Below are 24,589 nucleotides of genomic sequence, written 5' to 3'. Positions count from 1 at the left end.
TTTTTTCTGTCCTAACAAAATATTTAGGCCTCGCAAGCTAAACTATGGCTTGGCATGATAACATGTCTTTCTAACATGATATCCAATAAGTTAATACGACTTCACTGTTGTACTAACGTATTAACACGGACTGTCATTCGAGACATACAAAAAGCCAACCCAGAACACAATGTCAAAGTACGTATTTATCATGTACCTGTACAAGTCACGGCAACAAACTTGTACGTAAGTAGGGTGAAGGTTATTTTAAATACAGTCCAATGAAGTTTCCAATGATGTAGAAGTTCTCTGTTGATTTGGTAGGGTTGGGTTTTTTTTAAGAAACAGTGTTGCATTTCTAAGTTTCTGCCTATGCCAGCATCTCGTTTACAACATTTGTTATTATTCATCCCTTCACTGCAAAGGTACACACAAACACACACATGATCATCTGCATGTTGCCATGTACACTGCCCTGTGGTAATTAAACTCTGATCCTCAGCTTTAAAATTGAGGAGATGAACACTACAAAGGGATTCCGCCATACTGATGTGCTAAAATGCCACTGAATTCCCTCTGAAAGAAGGGGAAAGGAAGATGAAAAGGAGACTTGCACATAACATAATTCAGTGTTAAACTAACAGTTTTGAAACACGGAAGGCACTGAGAAAACAAGGCATGACTAACAGCATGGACTCAGAGAAGATCACTACACAGCATTCAAGCATCATGGTTCAGGGAGGCAACGCTTTATCTGCAGCGCTCTGCTCACATCCCCTCAGCAGACTTACAGCTTAACAGGGATACCCAGAAAGTGATCTCCACCGCACGGATGAAAAGCAATTTATCTCACTTCTTTAAGCGTCTTATTAAAGCGAAACCAACGCATACGGAGCCCTTCACTACACAAACACCAACTCCTACAAACCACCACGTTCCCAGCTACGCGCAGGGCTAGCAGCAGCCAGCAGTACAATTTCGCAGCTGACCCCGCACAGCACCCCGACGGGCACCAAGCAGAGACGATACCACCGAAGAACTGCCCAGCTCCAAACCCACAAAAGACCTCTATTATAAGCGCAAACGCGCTGTAGCTTAAACCCCCACTCCCCTTTCTCAGAAGGGGCACCTCCCGTCAGGACTGAAAGGCGACGAGGGGGCTTTCCACGCGGCTACAGCAGCGCCTGCCCTGGCCCCCCCGCGCTCAGCGGCAGCGGCTCCCCTTGCTCAAAGCCGGCACCAGCCCGCACCCACCTGCCGAGGTCCTCGCCCGTCTCGTAGTGCTCCTCCAGGTTCTCCTGCCTGAACACCGTCATGATCGTCGCCTCGCCTTCAGCCCTCTCTGCTCCGCGCCCTCATCACCAGCGCCTCAGAGCCGCCGAAGCCGCCCCGCGCTCGGCTACAAGCCCTGCGGAAGAGCGCGGCGCTGGGTGAACTCCCCTGCCCGCGGCGGAGTGGTGACCCTCCCGGCGCCGGGGCCGCCCCCCGCCCGCTCCGCTCCGCCCCGGAGGAAGTGGCACCCGAGGGCCGGAGGGCACCTCCCCTGCCCCGGCTCCTGCTCCTGCTTCTGCCCTGGCGGCTGGAGAAGAAAGCGGCGCCCGGAGCCCCGCCCCTCCTCCAGCAGCCGCACCACCGCCCAGCCGCCGGCGCCCGGCTGCATTTCTTTCTGGCTCTGTTGCCCGGTGAACTGGGACGTGCCGCCGGACTTGCGGCATGAGCCCACGGGCATCCCCGTACCTAACTGTACCCTGCCCACGGCGAGGGCAGGAGAGTGAGACGTGGGATCCCCTCCCCACCGCCGGGCAGGGACTGCCGGGGCCGGGCCACCCGCCTTCTCTGCCGCTCTCTCACCCTCTCGCCCCTCACCCGCTGCCGCCGCGGCTCCCCGGCCCTTCCGCGCCCCGTGAGGCGGTGCCAGCGCTCCCGGCCGGCGCGCCAATGGGAGGCCTTCCACCGCCCCCCTCCGCCCGTCGCCGAGGCCTGTCCCCCTCTGCAGCCGGGGTTGGCAGGGCCAGGTGTGCGTTGTCCCGCCCTGCCCAGCGCGATACAGCCCGACCCCCCGGGTGAGCCCGTGGCGCCGCGTCCAGGCCGAGCGCCTGCCCCGTCCCCTCCTGGGGCGGCAGGGCTCTGCGGCGTGCTCCCGGCGCGGCCATTGTGTGCGCTCCCACCGGCCGCGCCCGCCGCAGCCCCGCGCCTCACTCCCGACTTTTCCACCCCCCCAGGAGGCCGCGACTCCGCCCCGGGCAAGTTGAAGCGGGGCCGGGGGCAGCCGCGGTGGGGCGTCTGCTCTCCAGGCCCTGCAGCAGCGGCTGGAGCAGAGTTTAGCAGGGCAGCCCCGGGCACTGCTGGCGCGCCTCGGCTCCTCACAAAGGAAGCGTGGAGTACCGTGTACAGGTACTCTCTTACCAGCAGGAAACAACAGCGAGCTTTTTTTAATACCAAGTGTATTCAGTTGTCTCTGCGGAGTGTTGCACCTTGCATTTGGCATTTGTTAACGTCTCCTGTCTTCCCATGTGCTACTTATTGCTCAGGTTCAGCTTTCCCAGCGCGTGTTGTTTTCTGTGGTGTATTGGTCCCATGCCAAGCTGTGTTTTCCAAGTTGCTCTTTACTCTTATCCCTGTTGGTCAGCCTCAAGTGGATGCATGATGTCAGGTAACTCAACAGCTTTTAACTTCCATCTGAACTCTTGAGATCTCTCAGAAAAAATCACTCATCAAAGGTGAAAAGAAGTTCAGTGTAGTCATACAATATTACACTGGAGTCAAGAGAGCCTATTTCTTCAGGTACAGGGCAATAAGAACAGAAGCCATGAAATTTTCTGAGTGAGTCATGGCATACCTGAGGCAAGCATCAGAAATTTTTGTGCCTCCACTGAAGTCATCTGTAAAATGGAAAGAGGGCATTTGAATGGATCGCTGGATATGAAGTTACATAAAGCCATCTTCAAGGGTGGCAGCACTATCGATGGCGCTATGTTCAGAACTATGCCCCCTCACTATGTGGTTTACAGCCAGGCATGATACTGTGCCTTGTTTTCAGCTCATCTACGTATTTATCTCTTAATAGGTTTTCGGATTCATGACTCAGACACGTTAGATTGTTGGATTTTCAACACAAAGTTTTTAACAGACACTGGCTACAGGTTTAAAAGTTCGATTTTGTTTTACAGATTCTTCCTTTGCTGGAAATGAGGACAATCACTGGAGCCAGTCCATGAAATCTGAGGCACTCTAACCTTGCTTGATCATAGAATCATAGAATGGTTTGAGTTGGAAGGGACCTGAAAGCTCATCTAGTTCCAACCTCCCTGCCATAGGAAGGGACACCTTCCACCAGACTAGGTTGCTCAAAGCCCCATGCAACCTGGCCTTGAAACACTGCCAGTGATGGGGCACCCACAAGTTCTCTGGGTAACCTGTGCCAGGGCCTCACCACCCTCAGAGGGAAGAATTTCTTCCTTGTGCCTACCCTCTTTCAGTTTAAAGCAGTTCCCCCCCTTGTCCTGTCACTACATGCCCTTATAAAACGTCCTCCTTTAGGTAATGTACTGGAAGGCTGCTCTGAGGTGTTCTTGAAGCCTTCTGTTCTCCAGGCTGAGCAAGCCCAACTCTGTCAACCTGTCTTCGTAGGAGAGGTACTCCAGCCTCCTGATCAATCTTTCTGGCCCTTCTCTGATCTTGCTCCAACAGGTCCACACCACTCTGTGTTGGGGGCCCAGATCTGAACACAGTACTGCAGGTGGGGTCTCATGAGGGCAGAATAGAGGGGCAGGATCACCTCCTCCTACCTGCTGGTCACGCTTCTTTTGATGCAGCCCAGGACACAGTTGGCTTTCTGGGCTGCGAGTGCACACTGCCAGCTCACGCTGAGTTTCTCATCAAACACACCCCCAAGCCCTTCTCCTCAGGGCTGCTCTCAGTCCATTCTCTGCCCAACCTGTAGCTGTGCCTGCGATTGCCCTGACCCAGGTGCAAGACCTTGTGCTTGGCCTTGTTGACTTCATAAGGTTCAGGTCCATCCTTGAGCTTGTCCAGGTCCCTCTGAATGGCATCCCTTCCTCCAGCCTGTCAACTGCACCGCACAGCTTGGTGTTGTTGGCAAACTTGCTGAGGGTCCACTTGATCCCACTTATCTTCGGATGTTTCACATTTCTTTGTTTCGTATTTTTATGATGGTGTTGAACTTGTGTAAGAGCAACATCCATTGTAGTTTGTATGTATTTTGCATTGTAAGCGCTACTCAAAGATGCAATTCAGTATTACTCCTTATGACCCAGCCTGTTTTAACTGAAGCAATTGAAATTTCACTGTTGATTCAAGTGAGAGCAGGCACACATTGGAATCAACACACCATAACTGAGATAATTACTGAAACGCATAGGATCAACAGAAAAATTAATTACTCAAAATGTTCTGGTTTTCCTGTCTACTTCATTAACTACCTTATCTGAAGGAGGAAATCTTGCTCTTGTTGCCTGTCCATCGAGGTCTGGGATGCCTGAATTTTGTTGTTCAGGACCTCAGTGGACCTGGGAGTTGTGTTTGAATATTCTTGTGATGGCAGCAACAGCACTTGCCTCCGTGTCACATGCATGAAGAGCAGTCATGCTCCACTCCAGTGAAGACAGCTATGGCAGCACATCCATGCCTCAGTATACACAGGTGTGTATACAACAAAGATGTTGTCCTGGGTTCAGCAGTAGCAGTCAGTTTTTCTCCTTCTTAGTAGCTGTTGCAGCACTGTGTTTTTGACTTTCAGCCTCGGAACAGAGCTGATAACACTGATGTTTAGACTGACCAAGGACTTTGTGAGTCTCATGCTCTGCCAGGGAGGAGGAGGGGCCGGGAGGAAGCAGGGACAGGACGCCTGACCCAAACTAGCCAAAGAGGTATTCCATACCACAGCACGTCATGCCCGGGGATGTAACTGGGAGCTACCCGGAAGGGCACGTCCTCTTTTCGGTCGGGCTCTTTTTCGGCGAGCGGTATCATATTTTCTTTCCTTGTTATTTCTCTTATCATTATTATTATTGGTGGCAGCAGTAGTGGTTTGTGTTATACCTGAGTTACTGGACTGTTCTTATCTCAACCCGTGGGAGTTACATTTTTTCGATTCTCCTCCCCATCCCTCTGGGGAGTGGGGTGGGGGGGAAGTAGACTGCGTGGTTCTGATTTACGGCCTGGGCTTAAACCACGACAGATGTTTTCCAGCTGAAGCAGGGCTCCTGTTTCTTCAGAGAAATGCTCAGCTGGTTGTGTCTCATGCAGCCAACTTTGAAAGGGCTTGCCTGCCTGTTCCGAGTGGCACTCATCTTGCGGTCTGGGAACACTGAATCTAGGTGAAAACCCAGCCCCACTGCTGTGCTTTCAAAATGTTCAACTTCCACGAATGATACCCCTGTGACCTCAGATGAAGTCAGGTCAATGGAGCAGTTTGCCTTAGTCGATGAGGAATGGGTTAGGGACCAGTTGAGCAATCTGGACATCCATAAATCCATGGGTCCAGAGGGGATGCACCCGCGAGTGCTGAGGGAACTGGCGGAAGTCATTGCTAGACCACTCTCCATCATCTTTACCAAGTTTTGGGAAACGGGAGAGGTGCCTGAGGACTGGAGGAAAGCAAATGTCACTCCAGTCTTCAAAAAGGGCAAGAAGGAGGACCCGGGTAACTAATAGACCGGTCAGCCTCACCTCCATCCCTGGGAAAGTGATGGGACACCTTATCCTTGGTGCCATCTTAAAGCATATCAAGGATAAGAGGGTTATGAGGGGCAGTCAACATGGCTTTACCAAGGGGAAGTCATGCTTGACCAACCTCATAGCCTTTTATGACGAAATAACACGATGGATGGATGATGGCAGAGCGGTGGATGTGGTCTACCTTGACTTCAGCAAAGCATTTGACACAGTCTCCCACAGCATCCTCATAGCTAAACTGAGGAAGTGTGGTCTGGATGATCAGGTGGTGAGGTGGACTGCGAACTGGCTGAAGGACAGAAGCCAGAGAGTTGTAGTCTATGGGGCGGAGTCCAGTTGGAGGCCTGTATCTAGTGGAGTGCCTCAAGGGTCAGTACTGGGACCAGTATTATTTAATATATTCATCAACGATTTAGATGAGGGAATTGAGTGTACTGTCAGCAAGTTTGCTGATGACACTAAGCTGGGAGGAGTGGCTGACACGCCAGAAAGCTGTGCTGCCATCCAGCGGGACCTGGACAGGCTGGAGAGTTGGGCAGGGAGTAACTTGATGAAATATAACAAGGGAAAGTGTAGAGTCCTGCATCTGGGCAGGAACAACCCCAGGTTCCAGTATAGGTTGGGGAACGACCTGTTAGAGAGTAGTGTAGGGGAGAGGGACCTGGGGGTCCTAGTGGACAGCAGGATGACCATGAGCCAACACTGTGCCCTTGTGGCCAAGAAGGCCAATGGCATCCTGGGGTGTATTAGAAGGGGGGTGGTCAGTAGGTCGAGAGGGGTCCTCCTTCCCCTCTACTCTGCCCTGGTGAGACCACATCTGGAATATTGTGTCCAGTTCTGGGCCCCTCAGTTCAAGAAGGACAGGGACCTGCTGGAGAGAGTCCAGCGCAGGGCAACTAAGATGATTCAGGGAGTGGAGCATCTCCCTTATGAGGAAAGGCTGAGGGAGCTGGGTCTCTATAGTTTGGAGAAGAGGAGACTGAGGGGTGACCTTATTACTGTATATAAATATATGAAGGGGGAGTGTCACGAGGATGGAGCCAGGCTCTTCTCAGTGGCAAACAATGATAGGACAAGGGGTAATGGGTATAAACTGGAACACAAGAGGTTCCACTTAAACTTGAGAAGAAACTTCTTCTCAGTGAGGGTGACGGAACACTGGAACAGGCTGCCCAAGGGGGTTGTGGAGTCTCCTTCTCTGGAGACATTCAAAACCCGCCTGGACGCATTCCTGTGTAACCTTATCTAGGTATTCCTGCTCCGGCAGGGGGATTGGACTAGATGATCTTTTGAGGTCCCTTCCAATCTCTAGCATACTGTGATATTGTGTGATACTAGATTGCACATGTAATAAATGGGAAAAATAACTTTAAATTGCTGTCAAATGTAATTCAGTCATTGCAATTGTGATTTATGCTCACAGGTTTAATAGCACATTGTATGAAATCCAGCCATAATAAACTCAGCAGCAACATCTCTGTGATTTCATGGTTCTGTGATTTCAAGCCAATGTGTATTTTGTTTATTGTAATGTAACAGGAATAATAAAGTGAGATTAACTCCTTACTTACCCTGTTGTAAATTAGGGGTGATACTGGTGTCAATAAGACTATTTCAGTATGAAAGAGGGTCAAGAGCAAGATTAATAGCAACAAATTTGTTTTTTAAGGAGTGATTTGTGCCTGCTAGCTTATTACATCAAGTGGTTCACGTCTATTTTGCTATATAGAAAAACGAGTGTTCTGTTTCTTAAAAAATACTACAAAGAATTCAGATTTGCAGAAAGCATCTGTATCCCCAAGCAGTAAGTGAAAGGAAAGCTACATTATTTCTTGAAGTCAAGTGATCTATAGCCCTATTCAGCTACCTTACTACTGAATCAACACAGCCATTTCTACATACAGTTAACAGGCAAGGAGGCATATTAAGTGCATTATTTCAGGATAAATCTTTTCAAGATCACTGACTGATTTTTTTCTGTTATCCAGGTAAGATGGTTCTTCAAACCATGTAAGATACTAATTATGGCAAAGAACATAAATTACTTAGTCTGGCTATTACTTCTTCTGTGTATAGTTTTCTTTTTAAGAAAACTATGTTTTCTGTGTTTTCTATGTTGCATTTATGTTTGACATGACTGTAAAAGCAATTTCCTGGGTTATGTGTGATGTTCTTTGTGCAGATCCATGGATTTTTCATATCTGTTTAAATTTTTCACAAGGCAATCTAGTTACTGCCACTGAAAGCTGCTCTTCTGCATTTATCAGACACACCAGGGATGCACCAGAATGGGTGACCGTTAGTGTCACAGAGCACTGAGATTTGGTAAACCCAAAGCATTTTTCCTATAAAAGGAGTTCCAGATGTGCCAGTGATGTTTGTGATTAGGGCTCCTATGCCTCAAAAAGTAGACTGAAATCCATCAATTCCTTTCTCAGATGCCTGAAATGGCTGGCAAGGTAGAATCTGTAACTTCACAGTAACTGTGGCTTTTAGCACTGTAACTAAACTCAACTAAGTAGTGCAGAATAAATTCTGCTGGAAAAAATAATTCCTTAGCATTTCAGTCAATAAACAAAACAGCATTTTGTTAAAAATTCATTAAATTGCTATGTTTTAGACGACACATAGAAGTCAAGTTCATAAAAAATTATCAGCATCGCTTCTGAAAGCACCAAGCACAGCAAGATTAGTGCCTCTTCTTTTCTTTAGGGATTCATGTCAGTTCCTCATTAAAAAAAAAAATAAAAATCTAGGATCTGCTGATTTATGTGTTTATTCATCACAGCCCATATCATGTATATCCCCTAGTGAAGACTTTACTTGGCAAGGCAATAATTGAATGCCTGACTTGGACCAGTGAACAGCAGATAATCTGAACTTCCTGAGGATTTAAACGAACAATCAGAACTACATAGGAATTACCTGTCTTTAACTTTGATTTCCTGTAACTGTTCTCCCATGTGGATTTGGTCTCTGTGTTTTGTATATTTATTTAATAGAAAACAAACTGCAAACGATTAAATTCTTTGCAGAACTATTTCTTCATGAAAAGAAGGTTTACTCTAAGTCAAAACATTTTGACAAAGATTTTGTTAATGTGTAGTTTCAGTAAGGTAAATGTAAGATTACAATGTTTAGTTAAAATTTTGCTTGTAATAGTGTAATATATCCTTATGTTGCAGGAAGTTTAGGTTAGATATAAGGAAGAAGTTCTTTACTGTGAGAGTGGTGAGGCACTGGAATGGATTGCCCGAGGAAGCTGTGAATGCTCCATCCCTGGCAGTGTTCAAGGCCAGGCTGGACAGAGTCTTGGGTGGCATGCTTTAGTGTGAGGTGTCCCTGCCCATGGCAGGGGGTTGGAACTAGATGATCTTAAGGTCCTTTCCAACCCTAACTATTCTATGATTCTGTGATTCTATGTACACAACATTCTGTGAGACAAAATACATATTTTAAAGTAGCATGAGAAAGTCCTTTGGTCTTTTGGCTTTTTAATTCTGAGCTCAGTTTGATTCCCTACAAAACCAAAATGCATCAGATATGTAGCAGTATGTTTGGAAAATTTTCTTTAGTCAGACCAAAGAATACTGCAAACCTACATTTGAAAGAAGAAATCAAGAAAGCACTTGCTGGAAGTCCTTGGTAATTCTCAAAGTACTTCAAGAATTTTACAAGGAAATTGAAGACTTTATTTTTCAGTATATTGTGCTATAAACCTTGAACTTGACTGAATCTCAATATTGTGATATGCATGTTTTATAATAATAATTTATAACACATACCATCATAAAGCAATGGTCTTTGCATCAGCTTCTTGCACAATATGCACTAGAATTCCCGCCGCTCAGCTTTGAAATGCAAAAGTTCAGCAGACTTATCAGTAGTATATGATACCATGAAACCACATTTACTTGGTTCAGTAAGCTTTCAGAGATAATGGGTGGCAGGGTGAGGTAGCACTTGCTGTCCTGTCTTTATGCCTATTTCTTCTTTTTCTAAGGGAGGCTCTAAAGTCCCAGTCACAAGACAAACAATAGAAAATCAAAATATATCTATAAAATAAATGTTAATAAGGATTATTAAATTTATATAGCAACTTTTATTCAGTGCTCCCCAAATGCTTTGTAAACATCAGTTGCTTTAATTATCTTTTGCTACACCTCTGTAGCAGAGAGTGTTGTTAAGTAATGATGCTTGTCAGTGCTGAACAGACACTCACTGCACTTGCCAGGAATGAGAACCAGCTTTAGGGAAAGCCATGTGGAGGGCAGAGGAGGTTGGTGACATAGTGCCTGTGGTGGTGTCTTTTGGTGTTGTAGTCAGCAAGAGCTCTTAGACCGCTTTCCTGCAGATGTCAGCTGTTAGAAGGGAAATCTGCTTGCTGACACTTGGCCTTGGTTCACTGCCTGGGAAAGCCATTTGTGGGTTCAAATTCCTTTGGCATAGTACGGTAATACAGAGGTCATAGCCTTATCCTTAGAAATAAATGCTAAATAGTATTTAATGTAATTATTTTACAGATAAGCCACTGGAAGTGCAGACTGGATACAGGATTTAACCCCACTGCCATGGATGTGTACTTAATTGCTGGCATTCTTTCCTTTTTTCTTTTTAGCTAAACGTGACTAAACTGGACATGCAGAATGTCTGTAGGACTAGTCTGACTTGCACAATATCGCACTTGAAGTGAGTGATGATGACTGAAAAAAAAAGTGCTATCCTAACGCTTAAGTCCTTATTTCAGTTAGTCCCGAAGACAGCCTCTGTCAGCTCCCAGGAGCCAAGACACCTACGTGATGGTGTTTCCTTTGAGGATGCACTGTGAAAATCTGGATGTAAAGTCATTAATGTTTCTGACTGCTGCCCCAGATTTTTTCTGTGTCAGTAGGTCTGGCATGACAGATACACTGCTGTGGAGTCCACATTAAATACCTTGTTACTACAGCTAGCATTATCACATCTTTTGTTCTCAAAGAACATTTACCAAGGGAATCTCAAATCAGTACACTGTGCTGATCCAAAACTATCTTAGCACCGGTGAAGTGTGCCTAAAACATTTTTTTGTTGTAGAATAGCTTGGAACATAAGACTTGACTACTGCTAAACCAGGACAGATACACCAAGCGATATTTAAAGGTAAATATGTGGGAGATTTCTTTTGTTGGTTTAGTACATGATACAGGTTTCTCATAATACTAGGGAACCAGGGGCAGCAATTTGAACATCATGGGGTATGATGAACTTACTAGCTTCCTGGCACCCTGACTAGCTACAGAGGAGTGTGAAAAGAGTAAGCACTCTCCAGCTGTTGGTGAAATGTGCCTATGTGTGAAATCATTAGCATATAAAAAAGCCTGTTTGACTGTTTTGCAGTATTTGCTCAGTGTATTTGGGCATTTCTGAAAGCAAAACATCCCTAAGCATGAATATGCAACAAATATGTCTGCATGGAGTTGTCATCTAGATGTTTGGGAGACAGAGTAATCATGTTTGGCATGTTTCATGCCCATACATTCCCTCTGCCTATCTATCTTCCCTACATGTACAGCAGGCAATGAAACATTTGTGCTGTAATTTCTGAGGAGAGAAATTTGAAGTTTGCACTCAGTTTCCTCTGCTAATTTTCTGATTAATTTTCTCAGGTACCATGTATGACACACTGATCCTTCAAAGTGCTTTTGTGTGTGTGCTATGCAGAGCGCTAGGCAGGAATATGGAAAAAAGTACAAGAGGCTTCTTTAGTGTAAGTGACATTTAATCTTGGTCGGCTGATTAAGAGATACTGTGTGCTGTTCAAGTGCTGTAATCCACTCAGCTGAAGTTACTTGTGGTATAGGGAAAATCTGTGCTATTAAAATGCCAGTTTCTGAGGTTGATCCCAAAGTTCACCAGGTGTAAAGAGTAATGGTTGTGATGCCCAGCCACTGCCTGCAGAATTTTGGTTTCACGGCCCTCCTAATTCCTTTATTTCTCCTCTTTGCATCGTTAGCTCAAGTAATGCAAACTACGTATGCTCCACCTTGCTAGGGATGGCTACAATAGCAGCTGTGGTGTAGAGGGCCAGCACTGAGCACTTCCCATCTCGATGAGGCAGACTGTGTTAAAAGGGGGGCAGAATCCATTTTCCTCAACTGAAATAATCCTTCCCAGCATGCCTTTAATTCATTTAGTATTGTATCTCTTTAATTGATTTATTATTGTATCACAGATAAAGCTGAACAAGTTACTTAATGAGTTCAGCTACCAGGATGGATGGATGATTTGTTATATGATTTGGTGATAATTTTCTTTCTGTGTAATTTTCAGAGTAAAAGCAGCTGCTGTATACCTACACACTCAACTGTCCCAGTAGGATTTTATGTCCTGAGTTAAAGATCTTCCTTCTCCAAATACCATAGAGGCTTATCAGTTACAAATAGAACAGGTGTGACAAGTACTGCTGTCATTGCCAAGAACAATGTATTTTTTATTAGTTATTATCACAGTTTCCCATTAGGAAAGAGAATTCTTGCAGAAATCTGTAACCGAGACTCGGCAAAGCAGATCCAGAGGTCTAGATGCTAGATATAGTATTGTGAAGTCTGATTCTGGTGGAATAAACCACTGCTTACCTAGGTACAGGCTGGAGAGTTTGTAATCACTCTGCTTGGTGAGCATCCGAGCATGCAGCACCCTGTAGATCGAAAGATTAAATTCTTAATTATGTGCTTAAATAAATGGACTGCTTTTCACATTCAGACTCCTCTCCTGACATCAAGAGGAAGGGACTGGTATGGGTTTGTCCATCATTAAAGTACAGAATGTTACTTTGGTATTATTGGCATAAAAGTAGCATCATGATTCATTCACAATCACATTACAAAAATGATACATTACTTACATGCATACTGCTTAAATAGATATTATTGTATCCAGAAAGAATTACTAAATGGGAAGTAAGCACTCAAACCTTCTTGTTCCTGAATTAACAAAGGCATGCATTAACAATGATGTGTCTTGTACCTGAAATCATATTTAGCAGCGAATTTAACTGACAGGCAACGAGAAAGAGTTCTCATGCAGCTCTTTTTTTTTTGACTTTCAGCTATGCTCTTGCAAAGACCTAATGCATTATACTTAAATGCAAAGCACTTTTACAGTACATTCTCTTTAGCCAAGTAGAAACTTATTTTTATTCAGAAAAGCATTTTTTATTCTGCAAAAGAATACCGGTATTTAGGAAAAAGAAAGAAATTACAAGCTGTCCAGTGGGATAAAAATATAGTCAGGATGTGTGAAAGGACAACAAAGACATACCAAGAGTTTCAGATTAAAACCTGGAAATTATTATTGAAAACCTGGTGAATGTTACTCAGGGGGAGGCAATCCTGAGTCTAGGTGAGGGACGTGCATGGGTTGGTGGCTCAGCCATATGACCAGGACCTCTGATTCTGGAGCGAAAGCAGTGCTAATGGGAAAGGACTGGGACTGGAGGAGAAGGAGGAAAGAAGCTCATGTCCCTTCAATGCTCTGGTAAATCGGCATTGCATTGTTTTTCTGCTAAGTAGTGAGAACATGAAGAAAAACTAGGGAATATTTGTCTCTATTTCAAATAAAGTGAAAAATATTCAGTAATATTAAATGACAAAAAGTTATTCAGGGCTAGTTCTTCAGCTGGTGTAAGTCGATATAATAAATTGCCTCAGTCCTCTAAAGTAATGGAACAAGGATAACTCAAAAAAGGGTCCGTTATTACCATTAATTAAACGTTTAACTAAACCTCTTCCTTTGATGTGGGGGATTTAGTGTTAAAAAAACCGCATGTGAATCCACCTTGGAGAAATACTCATACAGAGTACTCATGCATAGACACGCAATAAGAGAGTGGTAATTGTATATTGTTTCATTACATGGAGGACAGGATTTTGTTTTGTTTTGGGTTTTTTTTATTGTATCCTTCAGATCGTGGTACATGTTCTGCCAGCTGTGCTCAGCCTGTTGATCTGCTATGGAGGTGCTAATTTTGAAGTTGTTGTGGTGCAAAAGTGAGGTGGCACACTGAGTTAATGCCATAGCATTTTACCTCAGGAAATCAGGGTTTTGCTTTGGCAATACTAGGCTAGTGTAGGTTCTTGCTCCCACCCCTCCCAGTAGATCACAATGCAGTGTTGTGGAGCTGACACTGGCAGTCAGTGGGTGTGCAGAAGAGGTACAGGACTGTGGATGGACAGGCACTCACAGGCTTCATCAGAGGGGACCAGACTGGAGACATTTCAGACAGCACATCCCATGCTTCCTCAGCTTCTCTACACCTGTCAAAACAATAACTATTACGTCCTCTATCCCAAAACATGCAGATGAATAGACGCTGGGGGTGGGGAGGGTTTGCTGATTATTGACGGTAATGAAGGAGAGTGGGTGGTGATTGCACATTGCAGAAACCTAGAAGAAAGGCAGTATGATATAATTTCACCCTGGGAATCTATTGCTATGGCAACAAAGAACAGATTATTTTTTTCCTCTGAAAAATAGGGTTCAATACAAAAGTATCACAAAAGCAGAAAAAAAAATTAAGCAAACATTTTCTCCTCTTTTTTTGTATTCACGCATTTGTATTATTACTGATATGTTTGTAAGCAAGGAAGAGTAAATGTCTGTGGTTCATAGACATTTCCCCTAAATTAAATAAAGTATTGTTGTGTTAGCTTTGTTGACTGTTGCAGGGAAGTCACAGCAAAACCCCTTGTGGTGTTCTTGATGTTCAGTCTACAGGCCACTTAGAGTTTACATTCCAGTTACAGCTATTAAACTACTCCTCCAGATTTAACAAGATGTAACTGAAGTCAGGATTTGGTCCTCAACATTTTCTATTCCATATAGACAAAGAATTAATGAAAACAATTACTTTTATTTAAAGCCACTGAAGTGGGTTTTGATGACCATTACAAGACGCTCTGCCAGCATCGTTTCACTCTGCTAACTGCAATGGCTTGGGCTGGTGAACAGGTGCTCAGGGAGGCCATCTTCTACATTTACTGTGTGAGAAAGGTTTAAGCTCTGCAGTAGCATTAAATGAAGGAGCAGTGCTAATTGCCCCTCTACAGGAGAAGTAAGGCTTTTGTCCGAAGGCCAAAAAAGAAATCCAGGAGCCAGATGAATACTGTGTGGCTCAGTGCCCATATTGCCTGCCAGACCCCTGGGATCACCAGTTTAAGTCTGCTGGAGACAAGCTGCTGGTACGAGGAATATTGACCAGATCTGAGTTTCTTTCCCTCTTCAGGGTTTAAATTAGAACTGTAAATTACTAGCTAGATGAACCAAGGATTAGCCTGTACCCAAGACCTGCTCCTGTTTCCCCTCAAGACATCTTCATTTTGTTCTTTAAGGCTTAATCCCACCCTGTTTCCTAACACTTGCATTATGGTAATCACATTTGCAGTTTCTCTGCTCAGACATGATGTTCATTTCAATTACACACCATTTTATCTCTATACCACGTATAATTATATTTTTTTCATTACATTAATCACGTGTTTTTCATATCTCCAGGCTTTTCATAAGATATTAAACTGAACTTTTTCACACCTTGTTTCTGACATGGAACTTGCCAAAGAGAACTCTTGTTGCGAGATACCCTGAGCTCCATGCACAAAAACCTCTGGGAACATCAATAACTTCAATAGTCAAATTACAAATTTAGTGAAGAAAGGTAGAATGCCTACAGCAAGAGGCAATTTCTCTCTGTATGACTCGTTTTCACAAAACACAAACCAAACTCAAAATTAAAACAAGAAACAAAGAAACAAAAGAGAACCATTCTGACAGAAGACAAAAAACCAGAGATGAGGCTGCACACAAACCTTCACATATGTTGGGTGTCGTAAGTTAAGAAGATGGGGGAAGGAGGGAAGTCTTCTTAGGGCATATTTAGATGTGGCAGAACTGTCTGTAAGGAGCAGTGGTGCTGAGAAATTTTCTGAAACCAATTTTTGCTTCTCTCCTCAAGTGTCTTGCCTATAAATCATGAACTTGCAATCAAAGGACTCTGTCCAGCAGACAAAGCTTTCACCACATAACTACTGCTCACAGAAACTGCAGCACTCCTATCTGGATGGAGAGTGACAATTAGATTTTCATGACAACAAAGAAGCGCAAATTGGTCTCGGAGCTCTTGCTGTATAAAGAACAGGGGCAATCCCATGCACCATTTTGGCCTGACATCTGCTTTATTTGCTTTTCTTGTTCTCACACAGCCACTATGAATTTTCCTGCTGGCAACCTTCTGGCAGAAGCCTTGGCCCCTCTGAAGTGAGCTGGAGCCCTGGCACTGCCACCATTGGCAGCAGGGTGTCAGCTTTTATTCCTTTGTGTTGCTAATGGAGCTTAAAATGAACCGGCTTTTCGTGTTGGGAAAGTAGCTTCACTTTTGTTTGTTTGTTTTAGGGTTTGTTTGTTTGTTTGTTTTTTTTGTTGGTTGGTTGGTTTTGGTGGGATTTTTTAATACTAATCAGCAGAAGCAAAATTCACCTGTGCTATTACTTTACCCTAAGCAATAATTCTGTGGCAGGCATAATCTATCATCTTCTGTGTTCTAAGGCTGATGTTTATTGGAGAGACCTCTGTGAATAGTGAGGTACTCTTAGTTTGCTGTTAGTTAAACTGAACTTATAATGATACATTTTTGAAGCAAGCTGTGTTTAGTGTGAACTGATTTTTGTTGCATATCAAATGCTTGGAATTTATGCAGCAGAGACTTCCCACCTTATATATAACAGAACAGAAAAGTAGCAATTTAACTCCTGTTAAACAATACAGATTTACTTTGCCTTCTATCTGTGTAGGCTGCAGTAAAGGGTTTTTTTCTATGGAAAAGCCGTATTGAATTGAACAGGGAAGAAATCAGTAAGATTACATACAAATTTAGCAGCTAATAGGTTTGAATAGAGAATTACATCCCCTTGAGAGTGTTGCAGCACTCACAGGGCTGTTCTAAGCATTCTACAGAAAGCTTGTAATTTCCTATTAAACTTCATAGGAATTTCTCATAAATGAAGTTTTTTGAGCTGTTGGGACTGGAAGTAGACCAGCATCAAGGTTAGGAAGGGTTAGGAAGCACCATCCACTTCTTGTATACTACTAAAACTTTCATTTAATTTGCCTTACATAGCTGTCATTCCTCTTGGATGACGAGGCAACCCAAAACCTTAATGCCATTATGGTGGTGCACTAACCCACCACTGCTGCTGGAATGGAAGGGGATTCATTGCATCTTTACCCTGGTAGAAAGAAGAGAAATGGGATGCTCATTCTTATTTTTACCTCCAAATTAACAATATAATCCACCCTATATGGTGTAGCTACATTACTGCAGTGTTGAGTGCTGTTTAGGGGTCAGCAAAAGAACATATTATTAGCCTGGTGAGTTTTAATACATACAGTGGTGTAAGTGCTCCAATTGTGTCTGTCTGCAGGCTGCAGAAGGAAATCCTACTGTACATTCAGGGATTGCACTCCTGTGAATGACACCAAGTCTACGTGATTCAGGTATCATAGCAACCTCCATGAATCACAATCTTTGTTTCTCTGTGACTTGTTCATAAAAAAAATAAAAACACCACTCTTAGCAGGGGGCCTGCCCTTTCACTTTTCACCTCAGTAAAGAGAAAGATTACAGAAGTGATGCCACTATCTCCAGTGCATGTCACAGGGGAAGGATTGTCTCCTTTTGTACTGAGCACTCCATGTTAGGAACCACTTTGTTCTAGGTGCCTGTACAGGCATTAGCACCCACTAAATTTTCTGACAATTATGCAGTTTTAATAATGAAAAGGCTTTGTTTTGCAATAGCACAGAAAATAAGGAAATGTCACTTAAAACAATCCTCAAATGCGCTTTTCTAAGGAAAAGAATTTAAGGAGTTACTGTGCTCGCACAGAGCAATGCTGTGTGGCTGGCCTTCCTCTTTGTGCTCACCAGGTCATGCTGCATGCACTGCTGAGAAGGTGCTGCCTCAGGAGAAAGTGAATTCCTTCAGACCCTGACAGCAAGTGATTTGCTTTGCTTATGCTTACTGCTGTCTTCTCAAGTTGGAGAAAGGAACTTCAGGTCCACACAATTCTCACCAGGCTCCACTTCCTCCCTTCCTACCAGTTGCAGTGGATCAGGGAACACGGATTTGGCTCCAAACCAGGTCCACCAACCAAGTGAGCAAAGGAGTGAGATTGATGTAATGATGGTTTTTTGCCGTCTGCTTTGGCAGGTAAACATAGAGAAGGTGGTGCTGCAATTTGCTCCTGTGTAGGAACACAGAAAGCAATACTGTGTAGAAGGATAACTGCAGTGTGAGTGCTTGGCCTTATAACTTCTGGTCAAGCTATTGTTTCCATTTGGCCCTGAAGCTCCTGTGAAAGAGAAAATGCTTTTGTTACAGTTTCACTGTGAAAAGATAATCTACCACAGTGTCAAGTATTGCATGGGGAGGAGAAAGAAGAGAGAAAGAGTGAATCATCACTATGACCAAGCAGAACAAGACAGGCTAGCCATATATTTCTACTAATTTCATTCTACTAACTTCATTTTCTCTGCTGTCATTGGAATCAGTTCATGCCTTTGTTCAAAATGGGAAATAACCATTTCTTAAAGCCACTGCACTTAGATGGTATTGGCCTGAAAACAAAGAACATCCATTAAACTCCTGAAATTCTTTCTAGGGCAATAAAAACATACTGAGTTTTGTAAAATAAAACAGAGGAACTGAATGACTCTCTTGGGTGTTAGGTTAAGTATCTTATAAAATTCCATAAGTCAGCAGAGCCTTTTTAAATGTAAGTTGCTGATTATGATATATAGCAACTCAGATACTGTGGTAAAGAAAGACAAAGCTAACTTAAAAGCTCATAACCTTACCAGACAAAAGGTGCTGTAGATATCAAAAAACCTCAGAGATACTTCTACATCCTCCTTCAGATGAAGAGTATTTTGTGGTTGCTGGGAACTTGGACATGTGTAATTTTGATTCAAAATGCAGCCTTTTGACAATAACCTAAATATGATACTGCAGACAGTAGAGCTAAATGACAGGAGTTCCAAAATTAACTGTAAAGATGAAGATCATAGAATCATAGAACGGTTTGGGTTGGAAGGGACCTTAGCAATCATCCAGTTCCACCCCTACTGCCATGGGCAGGGACACCTTCCACCAGAAAAGGTTGCTCAAGACCCTGTCTAACCTGGCCTTGAACATTGCCAGGGACGGAGTAGCCACAGCTTCTCTGGGCAACCTGTTCCAATGGGTCAGCACCCTCACAGGTAAGAATTTCTTCGTTCTTTCTAATCTAAATCTACACTCTTTCAGAAGGCCATTACCCCTTGTTCTATCACATAAAATATCATTCTAGGTGAAAAAAAAGTTTAGCTCCCAACTACAGAACCCCAAAAGAAATGTAAATGTTCTTGCCAGCGTACAAGAAAGATTCACTTATGAATTGTTGTGCAGAGATACGTAGTGGCTCCATATATGCATTCATTAATCTCATTTCCAGGATTTCAGGCCGGTTGGCCTATGGGAAGGTAAACATTAGTCCTGGCATTACATAGCACGCATGCCACCTCCACACTTCACACATTTATTTGTGGTGTTAACAGAGAGGCCAAAGATGTGAGTAATGCAGTGATTGTGCCTGAACCGAGTGTTTTGCTTCCAGGGCAATATTAACATACTTCACTGCCAAGCACTCTGGTGTGGTCACAGCTCTGTTTTTTTAGCCATTCTTTCACTCTCACCCCAGTGTGAAAACTGGTAAAATAAACACTTTGCTCATGCACCTGCATGTGGGTTTCTGTTATATCTGTGGCATCTGTTATATTTGTTAAATACTGAATATAGCTGTGGCAGGTAAGCTGCTCCTTACAGTCAGAACTACCTTTCCTGTTTCCCAACAAGGTGGGGGCATCCTCAGGAAATAGTAGTGGTGGCAGAAGTCTTCCAGAGAAGAATGTATGCCTTTCCTGACTCCACTGGGATTTCTTCACTCTGGAATTACAGGTGCACTATCTACAGGAACCTAATGCTGTGAAACTCTCATTTCTTTTGAACTTTGTTCTTCTATTTCTATACTGTATTTGTTCTTATCTCCCTTTCATTCCATTTGGCTGATCCCCTTCATATCTCTTCACCTTGCTTGTTTTCCCACACCCTCCTATTTTTCGGTTGGTAAAGGTTCTTTTGCCTCAGCCACTTCCCAATACCTGGGCTCTGTCAAGGCAGCTGAGGCTTAGAAAACTACCTGATCCCATAGACCAGGGGCAGAGCTGCAGCCTGGTACCACCCTGTGCTTCCTTCCTCTGGCCTGAGACATCAGTTACAAACTTCCCTCAGTCTATCAAATCTTGGATCAAGGAACTCAAGAGCCCTGGACTGCAATCCTCTTCCTCTTTTCAGTGATGCTAAAAATTAGAAGGAACACTGAGGTCGTCTGTCTGGATTTTCTGTGAAAATCCTAATACAAAGCATATTGTGCCCTTTCCTATTTTAATTCTGCTATTCCAGTCATTATTTCCAGAAGACAATGAGGAATTCCTGATCTCTGATTTCCTCTGTTAACAGGGCTCATTAGAGTGACCTTGCAGTGCTTGGCAGTACCAGATACGTGACCTTTTTTCTCCCTGACATTCATTTTTTCTACACAGTGACATCAGTCACTGTATATGCATAATCTGTTTACAGCTGCTGAAAACCTATTTGCCTCATATGGAGCTGCTGTCCTTGACCACAAATTGACAGCACACTGTAGCAGGTGGCTCTTTATGAATCCAAAGGGAAACACAGGAGAAACACCACTGACAGATAAATGGAAATCAGACAAACAGGTGCTTATAATGGTGATGTTCAACAAGCTGGGATGTGGAAAAAATGTTGCCTCATGAACAAAGTAGATGGTATCCAGGAAGCTGATAACAAAACCAAATCCATCAAATAAGCCAGATTTCCATATATTTTGCCTGCAAAAGGGCTTTTGGGGAATCTCTTGCCTCAAGTATCGAATTATAGAATCACAGAATAGTTAGGGTTGGAAAGAACCTTAAGATCATCTAGTTCCAACCCCCCTGCCATGGGCAGGGACACCCCACACTAAACTATGTCACCCAAGGCTCTGTCCAACCTGGCCTCGAACACCGCCAGGGATGGAGCATTCACAACCTTCCTGGGCAACCCATTCCAGTGCCTCACCACCCTTACAGTAAAGAATTTCTTCCTTATATCCAATCTAAACTTCCCCTGTTTCAGTTTTAACCCATTACCCCTTGTCCTATCACTACAGTTCCTAATGAAGAGTCCCTCCCCAGCATCCTTATAGGCCTTCTTCAGATACTGGAAGGCTGCTATGAGGTCTCCACGCAGCCTTCTCTTCTCCAGGCTCAACAGCCCCAACTTTCTCAGCCTATCCTCATATGGGAGGTGCTCCAGTCCCCTGATCATCCTCGTGGCCCTCCTCTGGACTTGTTCCAACAGTTCCATGTCGTTTTTATGTTGAGGACACCAGAACTGCACACAATACTCCAAGTGAGGTCTTACACGAGAGCAGAGTAGAGGGGCAGGATCACCTCCTTTGACCTGGTGGTCATGCTCTTTTTGATGCAGCCCAGGGTACGGTTGGCTTTCTGGGCTATGAGTGCACACTGCCAGCTCATGTTCTTCTCCGCAGGGCTGCTCTGAATCTCTTCTCTGCCCAACCTGTAGCTGTGCCTGGGATTGCTCCAACTCAGGTGCAAGACCTTGCACTTGGCATTGGTTAAACTTCGTAAGGTTGGCACTGGCCCACCTCACAAGCGTGTCAAGTATAGCTGTAAAGGATACAAAGAGCAATCTCAGTTCAGAATTGACAGATTAATCACAACATACAGCTTCATGCTTTTATGTGACCCTTCATGTAAAAATTAAGATGGTGCCTCCAACACAAGAAAAGATCAACGGCTAACACAAAGTTCTCGACACATGAGATTACTTCTGGTGTTTCCACAACATGATCCCAGTTTGCAGACCATAAAAGAGAGAACACCTTCCCATACAGACTCTGGATAAAAGAACATGGTAACAAGAGTAGTTGCTGGGATTAAACTCTGGGCTCCTTTAGACATCATGTTCCTCAGCAGATTCTCTTACATAGGCCCCAAGGGACTTTTGTAAGGAAAAGAGCACCTGTTCTTTCTAATTCAGACATTTGCCCTTCTGGGTTGTTGTGAAAGTGTTGCTACAGAGTGTAGCTAACACTACGTAGTGGCTGGAGTAACAGAAGCAATCTTGCTTCAACACTTATGAAAAGAGCTGACAAGCCTTGCCACACCACAACAGGTATCTGCTTTTATTTATTAGGTAGGGTGATAGAGCAGAAAGGACAGAATTCTAAAGGTCTTTCTTTAAGAGGGTAAGACTATGGTTTTTGCATGTCTCCAGACCTGGAAGTCTTCTAGCCTGTAGGAGAAGGTTGCCTGCTAAGAAACCCCTGATGCCTCTTCACAGAGCTGCTGGAACAGAGCATTTCTCCTGGTAGTTAGGATTTTCACCATTTGATTCAGGGTACTTAGAAGCCAGGCAGAACAACCACTGCAGGTAGCTTAGTTAAACAGCTTAGGTCTAACACACAACTCCTTCTTCCTTCCCTTTTCAGCAAAACTACACTTTTTGCATTGTATTTTCTCTTTCTTTCCATACAGTTCAGACTGGGAGATGCAGTTCACTTCCAAATGACATAAATAATCTTAGGCTCTATACTTCTCTCCCAGCAGGAGAGCACATCACTTGTTAAGGAAGATGCATTTCAGGACTGCTAAAGTTGCCTCTGATTAGTACCTTTGTCTTTCAATGGTGAGTCACCCTGTTCTTTCGTCCTGTGAAAGCTAATCTTGGTGGTTGTTTTGGGACAAATATTTTACAACTGCACTTATTCAGTAGGAGAGAACTCAGTGCCTTTCTATTTACAGCAAACTTCCCACACTCTGTTGTCTTGTGATAGATCTGAACTTCACAGAATCACAGGGGATGGCATTGTACCCTTCTGTGCTGAAAAGAGCTTGAGAAGAAAACTAGGTAGTGCAAGAAGCAGAGAAGTGGGAAAGGGCAACAGAATAGTCTTCCATGGGGATGCTTCAAGACGTATCTATTTGTTTCTGAGGAGCTGGAAATGAAGCTGAAGCCCTAAGAAACTGTGGGGCGTTTATTAGCCTCTCGCTATCCAAGCTCAAGAAGTCCTATGTCCCAGGCTGGCAGAAGACCTTGTAATACACAGTGTAACACCATCCTGCTAAGAAGGGGAATCCATGTTAAGTAAGCTAATCACTTGAAATGCCATTGTGGTAAATAATTAAGTTGTATGATTGTGTAAGCACAGATAACTCTGTATGCCACAATGGTTTTGCTTCTTCTTGGGGAAATTATCTGTGACGAGGAGTGACTACACCTCTGCCTACAGAGGAGTGTAATGGAAAATTAGACAGGGAACCAGAACACAATTGGCTGTCCAGACTGTAGTGACAGTGGTATCTATGAAGTTTATTTAGAGGTTTGTCCAAACCCCTACATATATCTGAGTATTTCTAGATGCTTCTTTGCTCTATGTCAGAGTTATTTATGAATTTTTCCAGGTTAAATGCAGCAAGGCAGCAATACAGTCTGAAGGCCTAATAGCAAGCGAAGGAGAGATTCCCAATGAAAGTGTTTGAACATGGCATTGGCCTCCAGGCTAACAAAGGTTTGTTGGTGCTGGTTTGAGGATGATTCCCATCGTGCTCATGGGACTATCATAAGCAGTAGTTGTTTTGACTTCCAAGAAACTATGACCCAGATGTATCTTGATAAGAATGTGGAATATGAAGAACGTGGTTGTTTCTCTAGAAACCGGGTCATCCTGCTCCCATCTGTTGCTTTTGAGTCAATCCTTATGTTAGACCATCAAATTAATTTACTCAGTTCAGGATAAGAGTCTTTTAAAGAAAATATGTAGTATATTCGGTCTTCACTGCTAGCTATTGACACAAGATGCAATCCTGCAGTTGCTTTGTGTTTTTATAGAAAAGAGAGAAGTGGTAGCTATAGGGAAAGGCACAGCATAATTTTCAAACTTGTTCATGCTGTGTTACTAAAAGATTTTACTTTCTGAGCCTGAGGATCAGTTTTACTCCCATTCACCATTATACATCATCCCTGTGGCAACACCAGCAATTACTTCCAAAGAAACATAGTTACAGAAGAGTGAAATATATTTGTATCAGCCTTTAATCCACCTTGGTGGGTAAAACAGAAGGAGAAGAGCCATTCCCATGTTCTACACTGACAAGTTTCTAAGAGAGAAAGTTTTGGTAGTGGGCAGATGGCTAAAAATGGCTTGCTGTGGCATTTTTTTCTTCTCTCTAAGCTTCCTATCAAATAGCATGTCCTCATTGCTAAATAACATTTACTCCTCATCAGAACTATTCTGCTCTTGTCCGTTCCACATTCCCATTCCAACATATTTCAAGTGCATAACTGAAATCAGCTGGGAGATGGTAATCTCAAAAGGTTTCAGTATTAGGCCTAACAGTTACATGTATTTTCTCCAGTTTAGATCTTCCAAGAACATGAAACCAACAGTTAAAGAAATTGTAGCATGCAGAATTCAGCAGCTTTTTTTCCCTGACCTTTTTAAGAGGCTACAGTCGCTTATGAAGCAGCACACATCCAGTTTGACGAATACATACCTTCTGGATGGCCAGACATGATTCCTTACAGTTTGCCCAGGACATAAGGAATCAAGGCAAAGCACTGATGCTGTCGGGCAAATTACTAACAGGTTTGTTTTAGTGTCCAGATGCAGACAGCTCACATGACTTTATGTCTACAGTAGTTAAATGCTACCAGGCAGAATTTTAAAGGAAACTTTCTTATTTCTGTTATCCA

General features: G+C 43.7%; 1 protein-coding gene across 2 annotated transcripts in view; it reads right to left on the bottom strand.

Annotated features, from left to right (window-relative positions):
• DAPK1 (death associated protein kinase 1) overlaps nucleotides 1-1,295 on the bottom strand; it is a gene marked incomplete at both ends in the record, with an annotated part of 93,792 nt that extends 92,497 nt beyond the window's left edge. For both annotated transcript variants that reach the window (XM_080638216.1, XM_080638217.1), the window contains one exon: nucleotides 1,234-1,295. In XM_080638216.1, the coding sequence (XP_080494342.1) occupies nucleotides 1,234-1,295 (62 nt within the window). The remainder of the gene's footprint in view (nucleotides 1-1,233) is intronic.
• Nucleotides 1,296-24,589: the final 23,294 nt, after the last annotated feature.

The sequence above is a fragment of the Psittacula echo genome (genome assembly GCF_963264785.1).
Source record: "Psittacula echo genome assembly, chromosome: Z".
NCBI classification, from domain to species: Eukaryota; Metazoa; Chordata; class Aves; order Psittaciformes; family Psittacidae; genus Psittacula; species Psittacula echo.
Note: the sequence above shows the minus strand (reverse complement) of the source record. Positions and strands in the feature narration are given on the sequence as shown.